This window comes from Neofelis nebulosa, chromosome 3 (genome assembly GCF_028018385.1).
Source record: "Neofelis nebulosa isolate mNeoNeb1 chromosome 3, mNeoNeb1.pri, whole genome shotgun sequence".
NCBI classification, from domain to species: Eukaryota; Metazoa; Chordata; class Mammalia; order Carnivora; family Felidae; genus Neofelis; species Neofelis nebulosa.
The window spans coordinates 189,073,077-189,100,359 of record NC_080784.1 but is presented as its reverse complement, the minus strand read 5'-3'; the positions used below and the strand labels follow the sequence as shown (position 1 = coordinate 189,100,359).

At 39.8% G+C, this 27,283-nt stretch overlaps 1 protein-coding gene across 4 annotated transcripts in view; it reads left to right on the top strand.

The window, feature by feature from the left end:
- The window catches only part of LOC131507763 (cytosolic beta-glucosidase), a 133,298-nt gene that overhangs the window by 89,399 nt on the left and 16,616 nt on the right, over nucleotides 1–27,283 (top strand). For 2 of the 4 annotated variants that reach the window (XM_058722958.1, XM_058722959.1), the window contains exon 5: nucleotides 17,557–18,445. The exons of 1 other annotated variant lie outside the window; for it this stretch is intronic. In XM_058722958.1, the coding sequence (XP_058578941.1) occupies nucleotides 17,557–17,759 (203 nt within the window). In that variant the 3' untranslated portion in view covers nucleotides 17,760–18,445. Of the gene's footprint in view, nucleotides 1–5,742; nucleotides 5,814–17,556; nucleotides 18,446–27,283 lie in introns of those variants that run through there. One more of the 4 variants, XM_058722961.1, reaches the window with a different exon arrangement.

Here is a 27,283-nt window from a genome sequence, read left to right as displayed (position 1 = left end):
CATAGGTAAAACAGAGACAAAAATGGCTATTCTCCACCTCCTGAGCAGGGGTGTCATGAAGATGAATTAAAAAGAAGACAAGACTCAAGATAGGGTCTTGGAAAGAGCATGGACTTTGGAAGCAGAGAGCTGGGTCTTCATCCTTTCTCTGTTACCTGTTCTCTTGCTCACCTTGAAAACACTTTCTCTGAAATTTATTTTCTTTATCCGTATAATGGACATAATAGCATCAGTCTTTTTAAGTTTATTTATTTTATTTTGAGAGAAAGAGAGAGTGAGAGTGAGCAAGCATGAGTGGGGGAGGGGCAGAGAGGGAGAGAGAATACCAAGCAGGCTCTGCGCTGTTAGCATGGAGCCCCATGCGGGGCTTGATCTCACAAACTGCAAGATCATGACCTGAGCCTAAGTCAAGAGTCAGATGCTTAAATGACTGAGCCACCCAGGTGATCCAACAGCATCAGTCTTTAAGGGTTGTTGTGAACAATGTGATTTTTAGCAACAAATCATAGCTGTCCCTTATTCTGTGTGCCTGGGCAGTATCAGGTGCCACCTTTGTTAATCCTCTGTTGTTCTCCTTGAGGCTAAAAAGCCTTGAAAGGTAATGCCCTGGCTACATATTGTGAATCATTGTTGAGAGCCTGGAGATAAAAAGCTTGGCGACAGTGTTGGTTGTAGGAAGTATGTGTTTCTCTGCCTTCTCTCCCTCCCTCCCTTTTCCCCTCCTTTTCTCCCACCTCCTCTCTCCCTCTCTGCCTTGTCTCTCCTTTATTTCCTCCCTCCCTCCCTTTCTCCCTTCCTTTCTCTTTTTAATGTCCTCAGTACACTTGTCAAATAACAACCTGTGGTTAAAAAAAAAAAAACTCATCTTGCATATTATTAATGGCATCATCAGTACCTTTAGGAAGAAACAGTTACTTTTTTCATGTCTCTAGGTCTACATGTAATCTCATAATCTCATAGTACATTTCATGTACCATTATTGGTCCTATATTCTTCATTTTGAAGGCTGAGTATGATATAATCCTTCTATGATATAACCCAAACTCTCTTTTGATGTAAGACTATGGGTTCAAGGGGAATAAGACAGGATCCTGGCAGTAAGACTTAGCTACTCCATCACACTGCATAATGATTAGGCTAAACCAACTTATGTAAAATTAACTTCTAAATCCTAAAATATACACTGTACACTGTTTTGGGGTAGAGAAATAAAAGAAGTCTAAGTTTCATGTAGACTCTTAGTTTGGAGAGAACTCTAGAAGGATTCTAACGCCAATAGACCTGTAAAGGTCATCTATTCTAAACCCATCACTGGACCACATGAACAGTCTCAGAGACACATGTCTTGTTAGTGCATAAGCTGATTAGAGGCAAGGATAGAAACAGAACTCATGGCCTCAAACTGTATCACACTGCTGTGGCCTTGGGACAGGCCATTAAAATTGGCATGGGCCGAGTTCCAACACGGATATGGCTCATACCTTCTCTTATTTAACGAGCTAGTGAATTATTACCTTTCATGTTTTGATTCAAATGCCTATTTCCCTGGAAAGCTATACCTGAACTTCCCAGGAGAGTTAAGTCTCCCCAGTTTTGTCCCTGTAATGTCTTTCTATATTTCCAAATCAGTTCTTCTTGAGTCTTCCCAATGAGACTGTCAACTCCTGAAGGCAGAAACTATGTGCTATGTATCTCTGAATCACCACACCGAGCCTGGTGTCTGGCACATAATTGCTACTCAGTGAATATTTGTTGAGTGAATAATGAACAGATTGTGCTTCTCAAATATTTGGACCGGATGTGGAGTCACAGAGTGCGCTAGTGAGAGAAACTGTTCATACCCCCTCTACCCCTTCCATTGCTGATGAATGAAGCCCAGCCTAAATTCATGTCAAATGCTCTCCTGTCTTTGCAGGGCTGCATGATTGAACTGCTGCTTTTCCTTTCAGGCAGACTAGAAGGTTCTATATGCAATAATGTTGGAGTCCCTACAATTTAGGAGGAGAGATATTTCATGGCCTCATGCTGAGGTCTATAAGGGGTTTTATTTTCTGAACAAGTATTGATCGCAGCTTACAAAATACCACAAACCTATATAATTAAAAAGAATGAGACCAGTCGTTCGTGGGCAGTGCATAGCTAAGTGTTAAGAGAAGACAAATTCTTCAGGTGCCTGCGATTTTATAATTGTACTTGCTTGGGAAGCTTATTAAAGCTTTGCAGGTGCAATGTTTCATCACAGAGTAGTGAACCTTTGAAAGATATGCATAATAAACAGAGTTTGAAATATGTTTTTATTCCAGGCCATATGGTCCTGTCTGGAGCTTTCCTGGATCTTTGGGTCAGTTCATTGTTGAAAGATGGGCTTGCAAGGATCCACCTCTCAGAGCAGCTGTCAGAGCCCTATCAGAACGAATCTGCTTTTGCATGATTATTTATTTTATGTGGCTCTGTGAAACGAGCCCAGCCTTGCTCAGTAGCTGAAATGTGCTGAGCAAAGTCTCTTCCCTGAACAGCTTGTAGCCACATCACCAAGCAGTGTCCTTCATTGTCCTTAAAAAGCAGACTAGCGAGACTTCTACAGTAGGCCAGAACGGGCAGTCTGGGTAAGGTGTGCCCACCTGGGCTTGAACTTGGTGCCAGAAATATGAAAACTTACATGATAGCATTTTAAAGAGATGCCAGTGTTCTTTCTTCTCAGCTCTCTACTATTCACTTTCCTGTATTTCTTCACTCTAGGCCATTACAGTGGCCACTGTATGCAAGCACCTGAAGTGTGTTTGTGGCGAGGATAATGCTAACACTTGCTGCCTCTCCCGTTGTCATTAGCAAAAGGTGGCATTGACTCCACTGAAAATGACTTTTTAAGGGACATTTAATATAATTTATTCAACATTTATTATATATGTATAGAAATTCCAGTAACTGACAAGAGGCATGGTGCTTGTGATCACAGAAAGATAGTCTAGAATACAAAATGAGCAGGGAGCTGATCAGATTGGAAGAATTTATTTCTTTTTCTTTATTTGGACAAGATGAATTTGGAGTTGAATTTTGTTATCGTGGTCAAGAAAATAATCTTGCCTTCTGGAGAACTACCTTTTATCTATTCTTATATTGGTAACATTATATTCAGTGTTCTATATCCATTTGTAGTCCTTCTTTCATCCAAGCAATATTCATTAAACACCTATCCTTCCCTAGGATAAGATGTATGTGCTTAATGCCCTCACAGAGCTTAGACCCTGGGAGTAGAAGACAGAAAATGAACAAATAGTTAATTCCATGTCTTATTCATGTTACAAAAGGGAAGTTAAGGGTGTTTGGTGAATGCACAAATCAGAGAAACTATGTGGGAGCTTTTCTCTTCTACTTGGCTGCTTTACCTTGAGGGTAAATTCTACATCAGATTTTCCCTTCCTCTATGAGAATCACTCTGCCTAAAACAATAACTTGCATATAGTAGGTGCTTAATAAAGTATATTGTGAACAAAAGGGAGGAATGAAAGAAACTAAGAAGGAAGTATTAATATTAATCTACATGCTCAGAATTTGGTTTGACAAATCACAGTTCTAAAGCCCTAAATCAGTTTTAGAGCAAAACTACACGTTTGTTTTGTTCTCATATGCAGTTATACAACTTTTATTCACCCATAGTGCTTATTTTTGCACTTAGTGAGACTTATAACCTAGAATTTACCTTTTCACCTGTGTATAGGAAGGTGGGACTCTGATATTTCTCTCTGAGGCACCAGCTGAGGCATCACTTCCTTTGAGGGCTATTCTTACGTGGCTGTCGTTATTAGAGATGGGCTATTTCTAAATACAAGTAGATCAATATTCTTATGGACTGAAAAAATGATGGCTATCCCCAAGTGGGCACCTCAGGCCTATGGATAAGGTTGTATGATGGAGGATATTTTCTCTTGGGGCTCTACTCTGGTACCCTATGGGATTTCTGGAACCGAGAGCCACCATTCAAGCTTATACTGTGTCCAGGAGAGTGGAATGACATTGCTCAAGAGGATCTCCCAGAGTTCTCAAGAAGGGTAAGCACTCCAGAGGACTATCCCAGAAGTGCAACCAAGGGCCAAATAAAGTGTTCTTTGAGAAATATTGGGAATCAGAGTGGAAGTGTGGTGGCAGAAGCTGAAATAGTGGACAAGCTTTTGGGGAAATGTTGGAGAGTAAGAAGCCAATGGAAAGTGATTAGGAATCTCAGGTCTGAATGGGTGGAGACTTGGAATCGCCAAGTTGGGACTGGAGGCAGAGTTTGGTTTCCATGGAATAGGGATAGCCAGCAGCGTGGTAACAGGGATTCAGGTGTTGGGTGTGGATTTGAAATCAATACCCAGTGAAGTCTTGGTTATTCAGCCTGAATATCCTATGATTCTAATATCCAGATGGTAATAGTGAGACCAGAGTCTTATTAAGATCATATTAAGATGACTTTTTTTTTCTTCCTTCCTTCCTCCCTTTTCTTCCTTCCTTCCTTCCTTCTTTCCTTCCTTCCTTCCTTGTTTCCTTCCCTCCCTCCCTCCTTCCTCTCTTCCTTCCTTCTTTCCTCTTTTCCTTCCATATCTCCTCACTCTCTTCTTCATTCCTTTAACAAGTATTTATTTAACGTCCATTATGGGCTAAGTACTGTTCTCAGGATTGGGCATACTGAAGACAGTAGACAGATGTCCCTGTTTCTCATGGGAATTTCAGTCTTTCAGGGGAGATAGACAATGAAAAATAAGTAAATACATGAATAAGACATTTTAATTTAATGACAAGGGCCACAGAGAAAATAGTACAGGATAATATGAGAGAGAATGGGGTAGTTGAGAATAAAACTTTTAATTGGGCCATCAGAAAAGATAGCTTATGGAGATGAATTTAAGTTAAGAATTGTTGGCAATAAAGACCATAAAGTGAGAACCTAGAGGAGTGATCCTCATAGAAGAAAGGGCAAAGGTCATAAAATGGAAAAGAGCTCAGCACATTTCAAGAAGAGAAAGAAGCCCGGTGTGTCTGGAGAATAGAGGTGGAAGACAGCAAGGAGAAGGCAGAGGAAAGCCAGGCAGAGGCCAAACCATATGGAGCCTTAAAGGTCATAAAAATATGTCAGATTTTCACTAAAATAGGAAACCATTGAGTGGAGGAGTTAAACAGGGAAGGACATAAGCTAAATTGGTTTTTCAAAGATTTACACTTTCTGGCTACATTGTGTGCAAGAGTTATGGCAGGCGACCAGTGAGGAAGCTTCTGTGGCCATTTCAGGGGATAGAGAGATGGATGGAAGCAAAACCAGTTACAGATTGGCAATGGGAGAGAATACAGCCAAGAGAGAATCCAACATGACTTCTAGGTGCTTGGTGTGAAGAATTAGAGAGATGGTGCCATTTGCTAGGATTAGAAAAGCTGGCAGAGGGGGGCAGGTTTGAGGAATGGGTTAAAAATCAAGAGTTCTATTTTATATGTGTTAATTTTTTTTCATTAAAAAATTAATTTTAAAATTAACTTTTAAAATTTCAAAATTAAAACACATAAAACCAAAATTTACCATTTTAACCATTTTCAGCTGTCCAGGTTAGTGGCATTGAATACATTCATGTACTCACCTCCATCCATGTCTAGAACTTTTTCATCTTCCCTAAATCAAAACTGTGCCCATTAAACAGTAACTCCTCATTGCCTCCTCCCCTCCATTTCTGGTAACTACTGTCCTACTTTGACTCTGTGAATTTGACATTCTAGGTACCTCATACAAATGGAATCATATAATATATGACTTCTTTGGCTTACTTCACTAAGCATAATGTCTTCAAAGTTCATCTATATTGTAAAGTGAGTCAGAACTTTATTCTCTTTTTTTTAATACCGAGTAATATTCCATTGTATGTATATACTATGTTTTATTTATCCATTCATCCAGTGATGGACATTTGGGTTGTTTCCATCTTTTGGCTCTTGTGAAAATACTGCTTTAAACATTAGTATATAAATATATGTGTTAATTTCAAATGTCATTTTGACTGAAAGGGGAGAGGTTAATTATTCAACTATATAGAGATTGGGGGTAAGGGAGATGCCAGAGACAGAAGTATAAATTTTGGAGTCATCATATGATCTTTGACCTAAATTGGGTCATGGTTCCCAATTCTCTTCATAAGTTTAGTGAGCTAGGCTGAACCACATGGCATAGTTGTTTGCCCAGAGACAAGTTGGAGTTCTTCTAAAGCCCAGAGTTAAAATAAGCTTAAAGGCCACAGTTTTTCCTAAATTCATCTTAGGATCTTTGAACTTATCCCTTCTAATATGATGAAAACTAACACCACTATATCACACCCTAGGAAATAGGACCAGAGCAACAGATAGCAGGAGAGGGTGCATTTTCCTTCCACCCGCACAGCCCCCTCCCAACCCTGCCTGTGTCCTAAGCCTGAGCAAGTCAAGAAGCTCTGAGTCTGTTGTCAGATAGGAAAAAGAGAGACTTTGAACAAAGTATGCACCTTGGCAAAGTGTGCTCCAAGGGGAAAGAATCCAAGCCATTTTACCACTCTGACTTCAAGAGTGCATGGGGCTCCTGGGTGGCTATGTTGGTTAAGTGTCCAACTTTGGTTCAGGTCATAGGCTCACAGTTCATGGGTTTAAGCCCCATGTTGGGTGTGCTGACAGCTCAGAGCCTGGAGCCTGCTTCAGATTCTGTCTCTCTCTTCTCTCTGCTCTCCCTCATTCATGCTCTGTCCCTGTCTCTCTCAAAAAAAAAAAAAAAAAAAGTGCATGAAAGAGAGACCCCTACCTATGTAGGTCACAACTTCATAACCTGATCCCCTTTAAAACTATCATCCCAGAAAAATCTGGATCCATTACTGTCCTCTAAATTGAGTGCTACTCTTTCTCACTGGGAACAAGTTTTTTGGTTTTGACCCTGAATGTTTCCTGGAGTGCTATAAGGGGATTATGAAAGGGGTAGAGAAGCCTTGAGAAAGCACTAGATTTTGGCTCTTAGGGAATAGATGTTGGAGGCCCCTCCCCATCTCCACCCTCTTTATGCTCTTCACACAGCCTGGCTATGTGCTTCCCATAGTGGCTTGACCCTGGCATATCACCCACAGTCTTAGATTTATAATCTTTCCATGTTATTACGATGGAAGGGCTATAGGCTTTGGAGTCAAGATAGCCATAGTGTTCATTTCCAAACCCTCCCATTTTAGCTGTGTAATGTTGGTCAATTACATTATCAGGAAGTGTCATCTATGGTTGTGTCAGGTAAAGGACATGGAATATTTCTGGCCCTCCTCCTCAGTTTTCCTTGCCAGCTTATTTTTGAGTGTTGGGCTACCATAAGGCTTACACCAACGTCTTGTTTTCTTATTCTCTAAATTGTGTTCAACAGCCATGGTTTCAATTACCATCTCTACACGATGGCTTCAAAATTTACATTTTCATCTCGGACTCTACCCTGAGCTTTTTCAGCTCTTCATTTGGAGATCAGAAAAAGAAGCCTCGAATCATCATAACCAAAGCGCGATTCATTATCTTCTCTGCCTTTCCTCCAGAACTTGTCCATACCCAGGATTCCCTAACTTCAATGTTATCCATTAAATTGTGTCATCTTTGCTACTTTATCTCCTCTACCACTGATCTCCAGTGAATTGTTCAATCCAGTTGATTTTATCTGAATATCTATTTAATCCATCTGATTCTCTCTTCTTTTCACTTATACCACCCCAGACCAAGCTCCCGTCATCTCCCTCATGATTTATTACAATCACGCCTAAATACTCTCTTGGATTCCATTCTTGCTGCACTCAAATTTATTCTCCACAGAGGTCATGGTAATCTTCTAAAAATGCAAATTAGCTAAAGTCACTCCCTTGCTTAAACTCCCTCAATGACTTTTAATGTGGTTGGGATAAAGATCAAAATCCTTAAAATCTTTATAAGGACCTGCATGTCCCCTGCCTTATGGCTATCTCTCCACAATTCTTTTTTTTTTTCCTTCAGCTTTTTTGAGATATAACTAAAATATAATATTGTATAAGTTTAAGGTATACAGTGTGTTGACTTGGTACATTTATATATTGTAAAATGATTCCCACTGTAGCATTAGCTAACACCCTCCATTACTTCCCATAACCATTTCTTTTTTGTGGTGAGACCATTTAAAATCTTAGCAACTTTCAAGTCCATAATACAGTATAATTATCAAACTATTAACTATATACACCATACATTTCCTCAAAACTTACTCATCTTATAACTGAAAGTTTGTACCCTTTGAACAACCCTTCCCCATATCACCCTGCCCCAGCCCTTGGTAACCACCATTCTACCCTCTGTTTCTATAAATTCTTGTTAAGTCTTTTTGATCCATTGAACTACCTTCTTGGAGTTCCTTAAATGTGCTGTGAACTTTTCCCATGTCTGATCTTTCACATATGTGGTTCATTTTCCTTGGATTCCTAGTGAAGTGGGCATCTGTCACATTTTTGGGGTGCCTAGCACTTGTTGAACACTTGCTACATTTGAGGGACACCCAGATTTAAGCGTTTTGTCTAACCAAGGTAGAGCATGACATTCCTCAGATTTTGTAGGAGCCAGGGCTCACACATGTGACCTAGTCCCACCAATCAGACTTATCCATCTGGGAATTTGATCTGAAAGCAAACAGCTTGCGGAAGGCAGAACTGATTGTGCTGGTGAGGGTAGCAGCAGAGGCATCTGGCTTCCGAGAATGACAGTGGTTATAAGGTCTAGCTTCTGGTGCAGAAGTAGTGGCTGCTATGCTTGCAGGAAAGTTGGGTCTTGGCAGCAACATGCACCGCAGGACTCAGTGCCTTGGGTCATTAGCGGTTAAAGAAGTTTCTTCCATCCACCAGTTCTGTGTTGTGCTTTTGGGCCCTGGTCCTAGAAGCTTCATTTGAGCCTACTTCTCCAACTTGACCCTTTTATGCTTCATCCATCAACGTCAGTTTCTGTTACAATTAAGAGAGAACCTCAGCTGATGTCAGTAGATAACTCCAATGAATGCTGAACTCTCAGCTTTAGTTTGCCCCAGGAGACTGCTCCATTCACCCTGTTCTCCCACCCTTGCTGACTAAGCTAGTTCTTCCATTAGAGCATGCGTCAGGACATGGCATGCTGCCTTTGTCATTATCTTGCTTGGGTTCCAACCCCAACTCTCCCACTTTCTATATGAATTTTGTAAAGGTTACCTCACCTCTCTGTACATCAGTTCCCTTATCTGCAAAATGGGGACAATGATAATATCTAACTCCTAGGTTTACTGTAAAGAGGAACTGATTTAATGCATACATGAAACGCTTGAATCAGTACCTAAATGCTCAATAAATGTGAGCTGATGTGTTGTTCTTTCTCACAGTTCCCATGTCTTTCCTTCCATAATACTCTACACAGAGTGTAATTAAAGGCTCACAGGGTGGTAATTGGATTAAGATATGTCTTCCACATGCGCTGTTAAGCTCTACAAAAAAAGGGGCTGTTTATTTTGCTCTCCATTATATTCCCAATTCCTAGCATGATATGTATTTATTTAATAAGTGCAGGGTGGATGTTGTTGTAGGATCCCAGGAACCTTGAGCGATGTGGTCCTCACCTCCCAGTTCACTGAGACAGGCCAGCTTCAGCAGCACCCGGTCTTCCTGGCAGCCTCACCCCAAGGTCCTTGTCTTTAGTGACTTATTTTTCGTGACCCACAACTGACCCTTTCCCGCAGAGCACAAACCCTAGCCCAGATGCTGCTCTTTCCCTTGATGCCCTGATTTCTCTGGTTCTCAGCACTGAGCGTTTTCTGCTGACTCCATACCTTCTGAAAGCTGTTTGAAGCCAGATGGGAGGAAGAGAGAAAACAGGTTTCATTCATCACCCTTCCAGACTCTGAAAGAAATAACAACAACAACAACAACAACAACAACAACAACAACATCATATGTTGAGTGTTTCCTATAAACTTGGCATTTTTCATAGAGCTTCATATGAGTTAATTTATTTAATACTTACCACAATCCTAGGAAAAAGATATTGTTGCCCCCATTTTGCAGAGGGAAAAGTAAGTCCCCAGAAGGAAAGAAAAAGAGAAGGAAGGAAGAGGGAAGAGCAGGGAAAGGAGGAAGGAAGAAAGGTTTTCTGCTAGAGGAGAGTTTCACTTGCTCAGAACACTGGTTTTCATAAGAATTTCTCTATTGCAGCAGAGGTAACTCTGAAAATAATATTGATGGATAAATTATAGAAGCTGATACTGAATGTGTACCTATCCTCAGATCAGTTTTATAATTAAATAAAAGTATAATTTTTTATACCTTTCACCTGCTTACTATTTGCAGGGGTTTTTTCCCCTCCCAAATCTAATGTAAGTAATAGGAACTATACAGACAATTAAGAAATCTTTACAGCTTATTTCTGGTTAATTGGCATTTTCCTATAAAATATTTAAAACTTAGCCTTTGGTTTTCAGACTCTTTTTTCAGAGAGTCATATGTTTTGCTACTAGGAGTTACCATGTGCAGGTGGGGCGTCCCGTGTTGGGATTATTTGGGCATTTTCACAGATGCTGTCCCGCCACTGATACTCACCTGGAGTTGGGGGGGGGGCTTATTGTGCATTTTCTATGTTTAGATCTTCCTGATGTTGTTCCATTTTATTTTTTTTTTTCCCAAAGAAAGGGAAAGACAGTGTGCCGGTTCCCTTGCAGGCACTGTTACCCAGCCAAAGCTGTCTTCCCGTTGTAATGCTCTGTGCAATTCAACCAAGCTCAGAGAAACACATTTGCAAGGTTAGCGTGTGGGGCAGTTGCCAGAAAATGTGCTTCAAACTGTGTCCCAGGAAGGATTTCTCTCTCTCTCTTTGACAGGCCTTGAGAAAAGATGCTCACAAGCCCTCTGCGAAACCAGGTGGGTGGTTTGGGACTTGGAGCCCAGTTGGCAACCACTCTGTGAGTATGGTGCATGATCTGTGACCGCTGTAGCAAATTACTACAAACTTGGTGGCTTCAGACCGCAGAAATTTATTCTCTCACAGTTCTGGAGGCCAGAAATCTGAAATTAAGGTGCCAGTAGGATCGATTCCTTCTGGGGGTCTGAGAGACAACTTAGGCCATGCATGTCTACCAGCTTCTGGTGGCTGCCTTGGCATCCCTTGGCTTACAGACATATCACTCTAATCTCTGATTCTGGCCTCACATTGCTTTCTTCCCTATGTGTCTTCCCCCCCTTCTCTTCTCTTCTAAGGACATTGGTCACTGGATTTATGACTCAGCATTATCTAGGATGATCTCTCATCTTGAGATCCTTAACTGCATTTGCACAGGCCCTTTTTTCAAGCAAGGTCACATTCACAGGTTTTGAATGAACAGATCTATACAGGAGCCATCAAACCCATTACACATGGTGAATTGAGAAGATGTCTCAGGACCCATTGGGGTAAGGCAAGGCTTTCATTAAGCAGCAGATGACAGGCCTTTGGCACTCCTGAATTTGCAGGATTTCCACCTTCGTCTCTCTGTGGTCCCCTGTTTCTGAAAGGTGGTGTGGTCAGGCCTGCACATCACGTGTCTCTTGGCAAAGAGCTCCTCCAGCTCTGAGTGCTAAGGAGAAGTACTGAGGGAGTTGCCCTCATTTATAACCTCAGGAGGGAAGCCTTGGTGTTCAAAAAGTTATGGTGGACTCTTAGAGCTTATCCTAGGCTTAGGAGTCGAAAACGTGACTAAGTATAAACATCACTCAGGTTGTTTATTAATAACAGAAATTCTCAGATCTGTACCTAGTTTGCTAAGAGCTGCCATAACCGAACACCACAGACAGGATGGCCTAAACAACAGTGATTTATTTTCTCGCAGTTCTGGAAGCTGGAGGCATATGATTGAGGAGTCAGCAAGTTTGGTTTCTCCTGAGGTTTCTCTTTTTGGGTTTCAGATAACCAGTTTCTCACTGTGTCCTCATTGGTCTTTCTTCTGTGCACACATAAGTCTGGTGACTTCCTTCTTCTTAGGGCATGAGTCAGACTGGATCAGGGCATACCCTAACAACTTCATTTTAACTTATTCACCTCTTTAAAGACTTTATGTCCAAATAAGGTCATATGCTGAGGTACCAGGGGTTGGGGCTTCAACACGGGTTTTGGTGGGGGCATAATTTAGCTCATAACACAACCCGAGAGATTCTGATTTTAGTACGTCTGGGGTGAGGCTAACAAACTTTTTTTTTTTTTTTTTTAGCTATGCCCTAGGTGATTCCATTTGGTTAGAGTGGAGGGAGTTAGAGTCAACCCTTGGAGAAACGATGTCTTGCTGGATTAGTAATCATTTTGATGTTTGCTTTGGCTCTATATCTTTACATCAGCCAGATTCTTCTATATACCACATATTTGGCAACAAGTTAATGAAAATAGAAAATACTCCGTGACCCTTTGCAGACATTCCCCAAGACCCTGCCTTTGTCTTTGATCACTTCTCATTCTATTTCAATGACTTTGAATCTGAGCTTGTTTTGCATCCTGCCTTTTGGACTTCTGACATAGACTTAGCCATGCACTACTTAAGGATTTTGACTCAGACCCATGCTATTAGTTTTTTCCATACCTCCAATCAGATTTGCTGTTCACGAAGTAAATCCCAGGATGCACCTGCTCAACTAACAACTCTTAAGTTTGAGAGCTTGGACACCTGAAAGTCGGCATTATAGGGGTCTCTGGACTGCTTTTCGAGACTCAGGGAGGCAGGAAGCCAGGCAGTGACTTGGAGATGTCACCCTGGAGAAAAGAAAAGAGTTTGTCAACTGACGTAAAGACCCCTGTCCTCAGTTTTATACAGTCTGTCTGTGCCTCTCCCTTAAGTCTTACACTTTCTGAGACTGAAGTTTGTTCTTGTGACTCCTCTTCCTCTTTTACATTGTCCCAGATGCTCATTTTAACCCAGTTTCTACTTCATCAAAATATCTGAATTGGTGGGGAGAGGGCACACCAAAGTATATGTTTACTTTGGATACTGTATTCTTCTGAGGGGTGGCCAGAGTGGAAAACAACAGAAAGCCACATGGGCAATATGTTGTGCTGAGTCCATGTTGTCTTGTTTAATCTTTACAGCAGCCCCAGGAGTAGATATTAGTGTCTATATTGTACCCATTAAAAACTGGAAGTCCCATGGCTAGTAACTGCTGCATCTGGGATTCAAACCCAAGTGTTACTGTTTCCTTTTCCAAATCTGCCACATCACTTTTTATAGGTCCCTATAAACCTTGAAGATATTTCAGGTTTATCTCTTCAGTATAAACGTAGTGAACGTCGTTATTTTATAGTGTGACAATGCTAATAAATGAGCTCTTTGTGGGTCTGTTTCTGTTGTCTGTTGATCTTAGTGATTTTCTAATTGTTATTTTCCCATGTCTTTCTGATTATTTGATTATGTGCTGATGATTATACTTAAAAGTATTTGTGATAATAATTGAAGGCTTAGAATATAGATCTCTCCCTTCAGAAAGTATTTGAATATGAATCTTCCAGACACTTGGAGTTACTTCAGTCCGGAATCACTTCCATCCAAGACCCAGACTTGATGTTTTCAGAACCACCAGGTGACTTGAAACTTTCCAGTGACTGGTTTGCTTCTGGCTCATCCTGCCCTTGAGGGATTAGTGTTTTGTCCTTTGGGATCTTAGTTTTCTATGTGTGGGGTCTCAGATTTCCCTCCATGTGTCTCTGGGCTTTGACACCTATCCTCACCCCGGGTAATAGGAAAAGATTCTGATTTCCTAAGAATAGACAATTCTATCAGGTGAAAGTAGCTACCATGCCCATCAATCTCAATTTCTTTGTTCTGCTGTGGCCAGGTAATTCCCTATGAAATTTTCAGCTTTTCATTGTTTTGAAGATTTGGTTTTAAAATTCTATCCAGCATGCTTACTTGTTTCATTAGGAGGGATTGCTCAAATAATGTAGTCTGCCATTACCAGAACACGGAAATCTAGAGGCTTATATTTTTTCTTCTCACTCCTTCCTGGGGCTCTATCTCTGCCATTTTTCTTCTGTGAGGTGGCTGCCTTTTACACTGTCCAGATCCCTTCCACTGGTCCTCACCACGGCAGTTTGGGCCTGTGGATTAGTGGTTTGTTTGATAGCTGAACAGTTGTGCTACATTCGTGGATGTCTTATATAGTCCCAAGCAGTCTTGAAAACGAAGGCTATCTCTGTTTATAAACTGTTGGGAAATAAAACCCACTGAAGCTGAGTGCCCAATTATTATTAGCCTTTTGTAATGTGACAAACACAGGCATAATCGCGGCACTTCGTAAACCAGTAATTTGAGAAGATTCTGCCCAGGAGCATAAAATAATGAGCTTTTAAAATAGGTATATGTGCGCATGTGTGTGTGTAGTAAAGAATCTGGTTTTGCCCAAATAGCAGGTTGGCCTTTGCCTTCAGCTCTTGGGAGGAAATCTATGTCATACCTGACAGAATGCCCTTGTTTAGGATAGGGGCTAGTAACATCAGAAAGACCAACCATGTGATTGAAGGTGGGGGCTTTGGGTTACACAGTGTCACTTGACCTGGAGTCTGAGTTCATCCACATGGACAGTCAGTTAATCAATCATGCCAGAGTAATGAAGTCACAATAAAAACTCTGGACACTGAAGCTCCAGTGAGTTTCTCTGATTGTGCTTTGTGTGTATGGTCACATGCCCATACCAGGACCCCTAGAGGAGGGGATGATGGAAGCTTCATGTTTGGGGCCCCTCAGTCTCTGACCTGTACATCTCTTCCTTTGACTGATGGTAATTTGTATCCTTTGCCATAATAAACCATAGCTGTGGGTATAACAGGTTTCACTAAGTTCTGTGAGTTCTAGCAAATTATTGAAACTGAGGGTGGTTTGGGGACCCCTTGAACTTGTAAAGAATTAGGGTGGTCTGATAAAGGACCATTCCCCTCAGCCTTCCCACTTTGACTAAAACTGGGCTGTGTGTGTGTGTGTGTGTGTGTATGTGTGTGTGTGTGTGTGTGTGAGTGAGTGAGTAGGATAACACTGGCACGTGGTTCTTATAATTAGAACAGCCTGACTCAGACATTAATATATTAGCAAGTCTTAGATATTTTTCTCCTTGCATCTTTATGTTCAACTTGCTGACTGTGAGATCTTTTCCTCTGGCCTTTTTGTCTAAAACCAAACTCTGGCTCTGTATGTTGTTTTTATCCCGTGTGTTTTGTACCCATTCATAGTCCCTGTCAGTCTGTTTTCTTTGCCTGCAACTCTGGTTAAGGAAAGAAAGCGAACTCACAGAAGTGATTTTTCCCTACTAAGATTTGGGCCCTCCTAGATCACACTGACGAGAAATGTGACGATGGTCTCTCTCTGTTCCAGAGGAGATTGGAAGAGCAGAGGCATACAGGCTCTAGCATGGTTTCGTAACTTTTCCCTGTGGTAGCACAATGAGAAGGATTCCAGCAGGCTAACTCCTCAGCCCTAAGCAGCCAGGTGATTCTCTATTTGAATGTTCCTGCAGTGAAAATGCAGCTACGCCCACCAGCGTCACCGGGCAGTTTAGTACCTGCAGCTGAACTCCTGGCAGGTAACAATGAAATTGTCAGCATTTCCTTTTTGTTTCCTTTCAAGCAGGCAGGGCATCGTTTTTATCCCTTGGTTGAGCACATGAATCAATCCTTTGTGCACGTTCAGTGGGACTGTGCGTGTTTTCAGAAACTGTCTGGCTTTATATCTGGCAGGCGTTCATGTTGGGCAGTCGTTTTGCAAATAAGAAAAAAAAAATAATGCAGATTCTTACATGTCTCCGGATTGAATTCTAAGGCAGTCACAGGAGATTGTTGTTTTCTGGCCTGGTATTTGGTTTCAGTTATTTTAATTCTTACATATATGCCATCCAGAACTTAAGTTAGTTAAAACAAATGATTTTAAAATATTGGTGTTTTGCAGTTGTGGTTGACAGAGAGGGGAGGAGACATGAATGGTAATGTGGACAAGTAGAAGAAGGGATATCTATAAATGTTTTAATGCCTGCAAAACTTGGTGTGCTTCAATCTTATGTATTTCATTTTCCAACCATACTCTATTTAAAAGGAGTCAATCTAGCTCGGCTTAATTCCTGCCTTGAGACCATTCATAAGGCGCTCTCTAAGTACAGCACTTTGCACGCCTCCATGAGCAAAGGTGGAGGGGTTATGCATCAATTAACTTCTCAGGAACCTTTTGTCTATGGGGTGTCCATAGTCAAAAAAAAAATTCCAAGGTGATTAGGAGACCAACACATATGCAATAGTTTATGGGTATAGTGCTTCTAAGAGAACCCCCAAACACAGATTTACATCAAAGAAAAAAATAGAGTAGATCTTGCTTTGCCAATGCCAGAAGAGCCATTTTGGTTGAGAGTGATCCCTAATATCATTAAAAATTGGTATATTATATGAATGTTCCTTTTTACCCAACTTATTTAGGAATATGTCTATCTTATGAAGGAAACTTGCCTTTTTATTTAATTTCTGCATTGGAAAATAGATATGAGTGCATCCCATAAATAGAGTTCACTTATCCTGGTTTAAAAAGACATATTCAATACAGCAATTCATACAATGCCAGAGTTTTGCCAAACTTAAGATATTAAATTAAAATGCTAATTACTAAATCCTAATGCTAAAATAATACTTATTGAAATACTTAAAATACTAAAAAGTGAGTTAAATTCCCTAACAGGATGGGAATCAGTGTAAAACTACTTCGAAAATTCTCCATACTTTGGTATCTTACTACAGAGTCCAGGGATGGGCTTTTAGATACCCACAAATGAAATTATATAGAATATTGTGTATGTGCACAAGTGTATTTGGGGGAGAGATGGTCCATTATTTTGGCTTTTAGGGGGTTTAAACACCACTGTAAGTTTAGATGTTGGGCAGAGGAGATGCCATCACATTTTTGTACCTACTCAGTCTAAGATATATGTATAACCAGGGAGGTGTGTTGACCCTTTTCATTTTAGGGTCCTATTTCCAGAATTATAAGACATGTCTCAGTTTGGTCATAGAGACACAAGGGCTAAGGCTTCTTCAGCCCTATTTTTATCATCTCTTCCAACTTACTAGTGCACTTTGTGGATCATCTAGAGATTGCACTTGGAAGCTGAGCAGTGTCTTGAATAAATATAATTCTAGGTACTAGAGAGAAACTATGTGTGTGTGTGTGTGTGTGTGTGTGTGTGTGTGTGTGTGTGTGTGTTTCTCTGTGTCTGAAAAGTAGTAGGTATTAAAACGATATTTATTGAGTAAATCAATGGACGAATAAAACACATATCAAAATGAGTGAATAACCAAATAATTAGAATGATATGTAATTTAACTTCTTGAGTGGAGCCCCTACTTGGTTAAAAAAAAAAAAAGAAAATTGGAAAAGAGAATTTAGAAGTTTTTTCTGTGATCTCCTGCAGGAGAAAGATACCATGCTGGTTGTCAATGATTTTGAAGTTCTCAAAAAACTTTCCCAGAGATGATAATTTTCTTTCTTTTTTTCTTCCTTTCTTTTATTTTCTCTCTTGAAACAAAAATCAGCTATCCAGCTTGATAAAGTCAATCTTAAATTATATTGTGCATGGTCTCTTCTGGATAACTTTGAGTGGACCCAAGGGTACAGTAGCCGGTTTGGTCTCTTCCACGTTGATTTTGAGGATCCTGCTAGACCTCGAGTCCCTTACACATCAGCCAAGGAGTATGCCAAGATCATCCGAAATAATGGACTAAAGGAAAGTCTATAAAAGACGGCTGTCCCATGTCTGCTGGAGAAGAGGCCTCTGCTTTTGGAAAGGATGTCTGCTTTGGTGATCCTTCAGACAATCTCAAGTTGCCTTTGTAATCATCTCCTACCAGCTGATCCATGATTATAAAGTCTGAATATGTAATGCCTGGGGATGTATTTAATGATGGCCTTTACTCTATTTGCATGTGGATCAATGAGGCTTTGAAAAAAAATAGAATAGAAAACCACTGAAATTGATTTTTATGTTAAGAAATCAGATAGACTTGGAAACTTCAATTTAAATCCTTAGAATTTTTCTAGAAAAAAATAATGCAAAATTTATAAAGATAGCATGCTCAAGATTTGCAGCTCTAACAGCAAGACCACTTATTATAAGAATACTTGTTTATGAACCTAGTTTTTCTGGTTATGTCAGTTATTGTTTGCTTTGTAGGTACTTTTTCCTGTGGTCCATGATTTTTCTACTGTTTAATCTAGTATAAAAAATCAAAATTAAAAGTTAGTCACATTATACAGTTATGCATTCTCTTCAACAAAGGGATTAATTGATAACACATTTAATACAATGGATTTGTTGATGTGTTTGGCACATGTTTTCTTAATGCGTGAACAAGTACATCTTTCTCTTGTCTGATGAATTATTTTCGAAAAATAATAAATTAATAAAACAAATTAGACTGTGAATGGCAGAAAGAGCATTTGAATTGATGTTCAGCAGAAACCGAATTCCTACTCCACAGTGACATCAAATGGAGGGCAAAATAATAAGCAGAGCATATTCTATACTTTTGAGTATTTTTTAAGAATTTAAGATCTATAAGAACATTGATGACATCCATGAAATACACACATAGACTGAATGACCTACATGAGTAGAGGACGTGTGTGCACATCTGAGATGTATATGGCATTGGATTGCAATTGGACATTTTGCTGAACTTCCTCAGTTGGGGTCAGTAGTAGATGTAGGGCTTCCTCTGGACGTCATGTGTCCACACCAGCAAACCTTTTCATATTTAATGAATTTGGACTCTCACCTACATATTTAAGTAGTATTTACTCAACATTTATTTGTGATCAAGCTTGAAGCTAACAGGCAAGTATCATCACCCCCATTTGCAGACTGAGAAACTGAGGATGCACTGATGTAGATTTTCCTCAAGTCACACGTGTGCTTGTTTCCTGGACCCGGCACTTCTTTGGCATTAGCTCTGTGCTCTGTCCAGCACACCATAGGCTCAGGTGTCATAGAAGTCTCCTTTGCATTTTTTTGAATAAAGGGAAAAAGAAACAAAGGTGTGGAGTTGCCTTATGGAGAGGACGTGGGGAATGTATTCTTCTGTGTTCTCATTCTGCTTCCCTGAGAAAGCTATACATACTTTGCCATTCCCGTAAGGCCTTTGGCCCTGAGCAGACACTATGTCGTTTTTAAAAAAGCACTGTGGTCAATTTCTAGATCGTTTTCATGTTCATAATCAGGGAATTATTTACAGCAAAGAATACTGTCTCGGTAACTTTGGACAGAGTGAGAAAGAAATGGTCGTAGTAGTTCAATAAACGTGGATGCACTGGGGAAAATTATATTAAGATTAAAATGGTATACATAGGAAATTCTATTACATCTTTGCCACTGTTTTGTTATTTTTATTGTTCAATGAGACATTATCTCACAATTTGTGTTCATTTAAAAAGCACATTTCCAAATCTTATTTCATTCCTCTCCTATCCAGACTGTCTTTTTCATTTTTACCATGTATCTTATTCACAATTTATGTGCCCTCCTTATATTATCTTGCAAGACAACTGAGTTTTCCTTTTAATTAGGATGTCGTTTTGAATATTACTTATCCTACAGGGCATATTTACAAGTTTTACAACAATACAAATGAGCTCTGCATTTTCGTTACCAAAACCAGAAAATTAATATTCGTGATGTAAATAAAACGATCTGTCACATTTGGTGTACCAGGTGAAATATGCATTTCAGCTGCAGTGCCCGGGCTTCCTCACAGAGCGGTGGCTTTCTGCAGCTCTCAGCTGGGTTTCAGGGGCCAGCTCTTCATCCCAGAAATGGATCAAACCAAGGGTGCTTCCTCAATTGGTCCTGTAAATTAGAATTGTCACGAGTTTAGGTAAAGGAAAAAAAAAAAAAAAAACTCCACCACCAAAAATCTAACAGCCCCTGCAGTATTTTAATTAATGTTATTTTTAATTGCTTGTATTAGCATTTGAAAACGAGATTGATTGGCTTTTGCCCGTCACAGAAACAGAACTTGGATTCTTTAAATGGAAAAACAGGAGTTGTTAATTATACTTAAAAATCCATAGATACTGTACTTTAGATGTCTTGAAGGTCATCTGAGGCTTGTAAAGTACATGTTTTATGTCTGTTTTATCTAAGGAGAAACTTGGATATCACAATGATGGATTGGATCTACTTGTATTTCTTTCTCCTTCCTTGCTTTTTTTTTTTTTTTTAAGAGAATGTTATTAACATCCTGGGGATCACTTTTCAAGAATTGTCGGATTTTTGGGGATAGTTTTTATTTTAGGGTAAGTTATTTCTGAACTGCTAAAAACATATAGACAATAACAGTAGCCCATTTTCATTTTGATGTGCAGGGCTTTAGTTTTATAACTCCTGTGAACACCAGCAGGAAATGTCCACCTAAGCCCTTTATTGAATGAGAAGGTACGAGTTCTCATTAAGAAACCCGTAAACTAAGAAGCTGCCAACCTTGGTATTTGGCAGTAGCATGCCAGTCAGGCTTTTGTGCTCTGGGAATTTGTGTTCGGCCGTAGCTTTTAATTATTTTTATGAACGAGGGAATAATGAATACATTTGTAATATATTGAAAAAATTCCCCAACAGTGACTGACCAAAAAGTAGATTTATCTGATAATCCTTAAACACCAATTCTATTGCTCAGTGCTAGGCAGAGAGAAAATAGAATACTGGGCTTCATTACTGAGAGAGCAGAATAAATCAAAGCTGATGGAATTAATACTGTTTAATTACTAGCAATACACCTTACCTGGAGAACACATATTCATCACCGATGACAATATTTTAGGCTCTAGTTGTCCTGGGAGGGATATAGTACTTAGCACAAAGCATGATGAGCCTTGAAGAATGAAATTAGAAGAAAATTTGACATAGAGGCACTTTATGGTGGCCTTCATGAAGTGAGAATAAACCTTATTAATTGTGGCAGTGGTGAGATGGGGAGATGTTGTAGAAGCACTGGGCTAGGGTCACAGGGAAGAGCGGTCCCCAGTGGTGAGAGTTAATGAGTGTTTCTTGTAGACAGTAAATATCTGTTGCCCTAGGTTTTCCCGGTATCTGTAAATGTCATCTGACCCATGACTGGCTTATGTGGCCTTGTCTGAGAGGCTATTGGTACCTGGTATGAGGCAAATATAGAGTAATCATTAAGAATGTGGGCTCTGGAGCTCATTCACCTGGATTTACATCTTGGTTCTGACATTTACTAACCAAGCCACTTACTGAACCTCCCCGTGCCTCAGTTTTCCTATCTGGAAAATGGCCTCCTTATAAGGCTTTTGCAAGACATAAGTAATCTGACAGATGTAACCTGTTTAGACAGTTCCCAGAACACGGGAAGGGCAGGGTTAGTGTGCACCATTGTTTGTAACTGTCAGACTTGTTCACACTGATCCCCCAGCAATTTGTCAATTACAGCATAGATGTTTCTAACTCTGGTTCTATGTCCTACCTCCATGTCCTGCACAGGTTTCTGCTCTGATAAGTGGTGATTCACTGTCACTCTGATTTTCTCTCCCCAATTTTTGTGTTAGTGGTTTTCCTTGTGATCTCAGTTCTCTGACTGACCTAAGAAAAATTGCTAACTTGGCTTTTATTTTTTGGTTTGTTGTTGTTGTTGTTGTTGTTGTTGTTGTTGTCGTTGTTGTTGTTTTGTTAGGGGGGTGCAATACCTTCCAAGCTCCTTACATATCAGGCCAGAATTAGGAAATAGCCGTTATTTTTATAATCATTAGAATATAAGGTTCCCAGCATCCCAATTAGGACATCTTTATTAAACTAAACTGTGCAATATATTGTGGACATTCAACGATGCACACAAGACAGCTCTTCTTCTCCAAAGAAGTTCACAGGTCTGGTTGGGGAACCAGAAAGAAAAGATAGCAGATGATGCTGGGTGAATTTTCTAGATAGTAGGGGTAGGGTGAGCTCTCTGCTAAATGGGGTGGGCAAATATGGCTTCATGGGCAAGGGAAATAATATAATATTAAAAACAGTATGATAATATGAGTAATATAGGCAATGAGATGGAAGTGGAAAGCATGAAACTTTGGTGTGGGATGCAGCACCCAGGCCAGTTCACCTTGGGGAAGGAGTGGGAAGATTGGAATGTGGAGAGTCTGATGTTCTTGGTCTTGGTTTTCTTGTAGAACAAGTCAAAGATTTCTGAGCAGGATGGTGAAGATTTAAAAGCAATATGTCAAAAGATGGCAAAGAAACTAAGATGTAGGAACCAGTTAGAAAGCTGCTTGTAGCAGAATATAGTTGATGTGTTAAGGGCTCTATTTAAGGTAGGAAGTGCATATATGAAAAGTTAATATATAATTATAATTAATGTATGAAAAGTACACAGGAACTTAAATGCAACATGGTCTCTTGGATCAGATCCTGGAACAGAAAAAGAGATTAGTGGAAACACTGGGAAATCCAAATAAAGTCTTCAGTTTAATTAATGGTGCTTTGCCAATGTGAACTCCTTAGGTTTGCTGAATAAATAAAGCATGGTCATGTAAGAGGTTAACATGAGGGGAAGCTGGGTGAAGAAAGTATGAAATGCTCAGTACTCTTTTTACAACTCTTTTGTAAATCTAAAATTATTCCCCCCAAAAGTTTCTAAAAATGTACATAGAAGAGTTAATAATATATTCTGAGAATATATTGGATATAAGCATATATTATAATCTACATATACTGAGCTAAAACACAGCTGTATTTTATAACCACTGGTAATGTCTTGACATGTCCTTTTATCTCTCTTGGGGTTGTGCTTTAAAGGCTCCTTTTTTCTTCTTTATAATTTACTCTTAAGTTGTCATTAGTTAGCTTCTGTTTTATTTTTAGAAAATATTTTTATTTTTTTTTAGATTAAAAAAATTTTTTTCTTATGTTTTTATTTCATTTTTGAGAGAGAGAGAGGCAGAGTGCAAGTCGGGCAGAGGCAGAGAGAGAGGGAGACACGGAATCTGAAGCAGGCTCCAGGCTCCGAGCTGTCAGCACAGAGCCTGATGCGGGGCTCAAACTCACGGAGTGTGAGATCATGACCTGAGCCGAAGTCAGACGCTTAACCGACTGAGCCACCCAGGTGCCCTTAGAAAATATTTTTAAAGACAAACTTCATCTGTCACAGTGATTCATTGCATGTTGAAGTCATGGAGGTAGATAAGTCGCTGATGGCTCTGTAAAGGAACAATGGTACAACTGATGAAAAATGGCAAGCATACACATTACTCCATCTAGGTGATACTTTAAACTCATCATGGCAACAAATATGTCTTAAGTGCTTGTTACGGTTTGAGATATTTAAAAATTAACTGCCACATCTCTTCTGTAATCACCAACATATTATATCTCTGCTGCACATAATGTTTTTATTTGTCTGCCCTTCTAGATGGTGAACAACTTGAGGTCTTATTTATCTTAATATTTCCAGTACCTTTTGCATGATATCTGGCAATTCTAAGGAATTTATAAATGTGGGTTAAATCCTTGATGCAGTGGATGTTAGGTAGTCAAATTCTTATTTGCAATGGAAACCTAAGATATGGATTGACTCATTTAGCCCTTACAAGAACCGAATGAGATCAATTGTAGTTATTATCCCTGTTTTATAGATGAGTAAGCTGAGGCGGAGAAAAGGTAAATAACTTGTCTCAACCATAGAGCAGTAAAGCCAGAATTGCAAGCCATACATGTGTTTCCAAACACCAAAAAGCTACTTCATATTCTTCCCTGATAGAGTTGTGGCAGAATCAGTCCTGGCACCCTGGTTATTTTCAATAAGACACCCTGACACATAATTTAACCAAACTGGAACATTTGAATATGAAATCCCCCGTGTCTCTAAAACTTCGGCGGATTTTCCATACTCCACAGCTAGTCATTTCACAAAGTTGTAGATGTGTGGTTTCTTCTTTTTCTAAGACTACCAGCATCTATGCCAAACATTTTCTTTGCTTCTGCACTCATCCAGCCCATTTTCTTTTTGAATCCTGTCTTCTAATGAGCTGATTACTTTTCCCAGCTATGGCATATACCAAAACAAGACTACTCCCGTAATAAAGGTGCTGCATTTACAATCAAAACCACAATGAGGTATCACCTTACATCTGTCAGAATGGCTAAAATAACAAAGGGAAGAAATAACAAGTGTTGGCAATGATGTGGAGAAAAGAGAACCCTCATACAGTGTTGGTGGGAAATATAAATTGGTACAGCCATTGGGGAAAATAATATGGAGATTTCTCAAAAAATTAAAAATAAGGACACCCTAAGATCCAGTAATTCCAGTACTGGTTATTTACCCAAAGAAAACAAAACCCCTAGTTTGAAAAGATATATGCATCCCTATATTTATTGCAGCATTATTTACAATAGTCAAGAGATGGAAGCAACCCAAGTGTCCACTGATAGATGAGTGGATAAAGAAGTGTGGCATGCATAAATAATGGAATATTACTCAGCCATAAAAAAGAATGAAATCCTGACACTTGTGACATGGTGGATGGACCTAAAAGGTTGTCCTCATCTGTGAAGTGAGCATTAAAATAAAACTAGCTGCTTTCTAGGACTGTAGTGAACATTAAGAGAGATGACACAGGCAAGATAACTTAAAAACTCCTCCGTTAAGTGGTAAGTACAATGTCTTATAAGTGGTAGCTCTTATTTTCCGTTAATAGTAATGTGAAGACTCGAAATTAGGGAAATAATTTCAGGCAATGCATTTTTGCAACATGCCCATCTCCCTTCCTGGTTTCTTCCATTTGTACTGAAGCAGTGCTTCGGTGATGGGCATCTCTACAGGCAGCTCCGAGAAAGCAGCTCATTCTTCTTGCAGTGGAAGATTATTCTTCCCTGGGATAGAGTCCATTTCACTGTTCAATTCTCCCATTACTTTTCTAGATCCACCCTGAAGAGGGGTGGAGGGTTGCCTTCTCCAAAAGTAACAGCCTTCCCAAGGCTGCTGCCTGTGGAGTCATGATTTGGGAACTGTCCTGCAGCAAATGTAAGTCTGTGGTGGCCGCCATGCACCCTTTGTCCTCTCCATGTTGTATAGAACCAAAAATATTTTACTTACTAGTTACATAGCAACAGAGAACTGGCAGAGAGATCACACTACCTTTCCATTCTCCTGTAAATGTCTCTCTCCCTCTCTCTTTTTCCTCCCTGTAAATGATAGTACATGGTTCTTATTACTTTAATAGACTGTGAATTGATTTGCGTGAGAGAGAGAACTAGTGAAAGGTTTTGGCTGGGAATGAATTTTTTTCTCTGCTCTGTTTCTTTTTTTTTTTTTTTTTTTTTTTTTTTTTTACTGTAGAATGCACCCCTGAAACCCTTCCAGATTTTCTACCTTCTGATCATACTGTCTATTATAATTCCGCCCGATGGCAAACTTCTCCTTATTGACTCTAAATTACATTTAATCCTGTTAGGATCACTTTTTATTGAAAGGCATGTGTTGTGATGGTGTTGACGGGAGTCCAGAAGCCGAGATGCCCAGCCAGAGGAAAATAAACTTGTGGAGTTTTGAATGGTTGTCATTTTCATGCTGGGCCCAGCTGTGTAGCCTGTTGGAGGATGTAGAGGATTGGGGTGTTCGGTACAGATAATGGTGGGCTCCCGGGTGGTGTGGAGAGCTCTCCACACAAGAAAATAATCTTTTGAGCCCAGTGGACTAAGAACCAAAGGCCATTTTGAGCTAAGACAGTATAATTCTATTAGTGAAAAGCCCTTGCAGGGGGAAATTGCCTGTGCTAAAATCTGTGCACAAATTAAAATAACAGGGCTAAGGGGGGAAATATCTCTATAAAAGGCTTTATGACTCTAGTGGATAATAATATCCTTGTCACATTAGGATCTGGGGACCTAAAGATATAGAAGCTTTTTTACACAGCATATGGGCCTTCTTTACTCAACTTTAGCCTGTGCAATAAATCCGTTCTTGGGTGCTTATTTGATGAATTTGAATGCTGTGCCAAAGCATACTTTTGTTCTCATCAGGAAAAAGTAGAAAATAGGGTCTGCATATCATTGCTGTGTGTTGACACCTTATAAGATTGCTGTCATCTAAAATCCCCATTTTGGCTAAATGTATTGCATGTGTAAGTTCTCTGTAATTTGCATGGGATATTGTGGCGACAAGTACTGTTAATATTGCTGTTTTGATATGGCGTGTAAAATTTATTTAAATGCGTAACATGCTTTAGAATAGATTCATTAGAAAGGGGTGAATTGGGAAAGAAAAAAAGCTGTCAGCACAAATGCTGTTCATTTTCCAGGGTGACAGAAATCAAAAAGTCCCAAAGACTGCAACTGTTGAATAGCTAACTTCATGTATCACAGAGCTATCTGCATGGTGGGCCCTCCTCATTGATTGGACAGCGGCTACAAATTTAAAGCTTATGCTACATTTCCCTAATTCCATGACAAAGACATGAGCAATGGGCTGTCACGTATTTGAAAATTGTGCCGTGTAAGTAAATAAAGACACAGTTCATAATTCTATAAGAGGATGATGGCAACATTTATTCTAGAATTAAGCAGTAATGAAACAGATGATTCTTTGAGCTCTAGCAGTGGGCTAGGGAGTTTAGTACCAGTACATCTCTCTCTTAAACTATAGCAGAATTAAGACAGTAACCAACTGGATTTATTGTCATCTGCTTTTCTGCCCTCTCTCCCTTCCTGCCTCACCTCTACCCCCACTTTTCCCTCACCTTCCCTCCCTGTCACCTTAGCTTTTCTACCTCACTGCCTTCCTCTTGCTCCATCCATCCACTGATTCACTCACTCACTCACCCTCCTATTCTTTCATCAGACGTTTCTTAAGAACCTATCTTGGCTCAGACATTGTGCCAGTAGTGGGACTACACTGTGACTAAGATAGGTATAGCTTGATCCTCATGAAATGTACAATTTGGATTGAAATGGGGCTGGCTTACCCAACATGAAGACCCCCATGCTTGGGGCACCCACAAAGGAAGAGTCACCCTCCTCCCTAATTTAAAAACTTATGCTCAGTCTATGATATTTGATGTAAAGTATTGAAGTGTCATCATGGGCAATATGAAAACCTGTTGGACACCTTAAACGTATTTGAAAGTTTTGATTTTTTTCCCTAATTTCAAAATCCATATGGTGTTGGAGGAGACACCATTATCGTGTCAGAGCTTAGGGCCTCTAAAAGTCTTAATAGAGAACATGTGGGGAACAAGTAATTAGACAGTGACATTGAACAA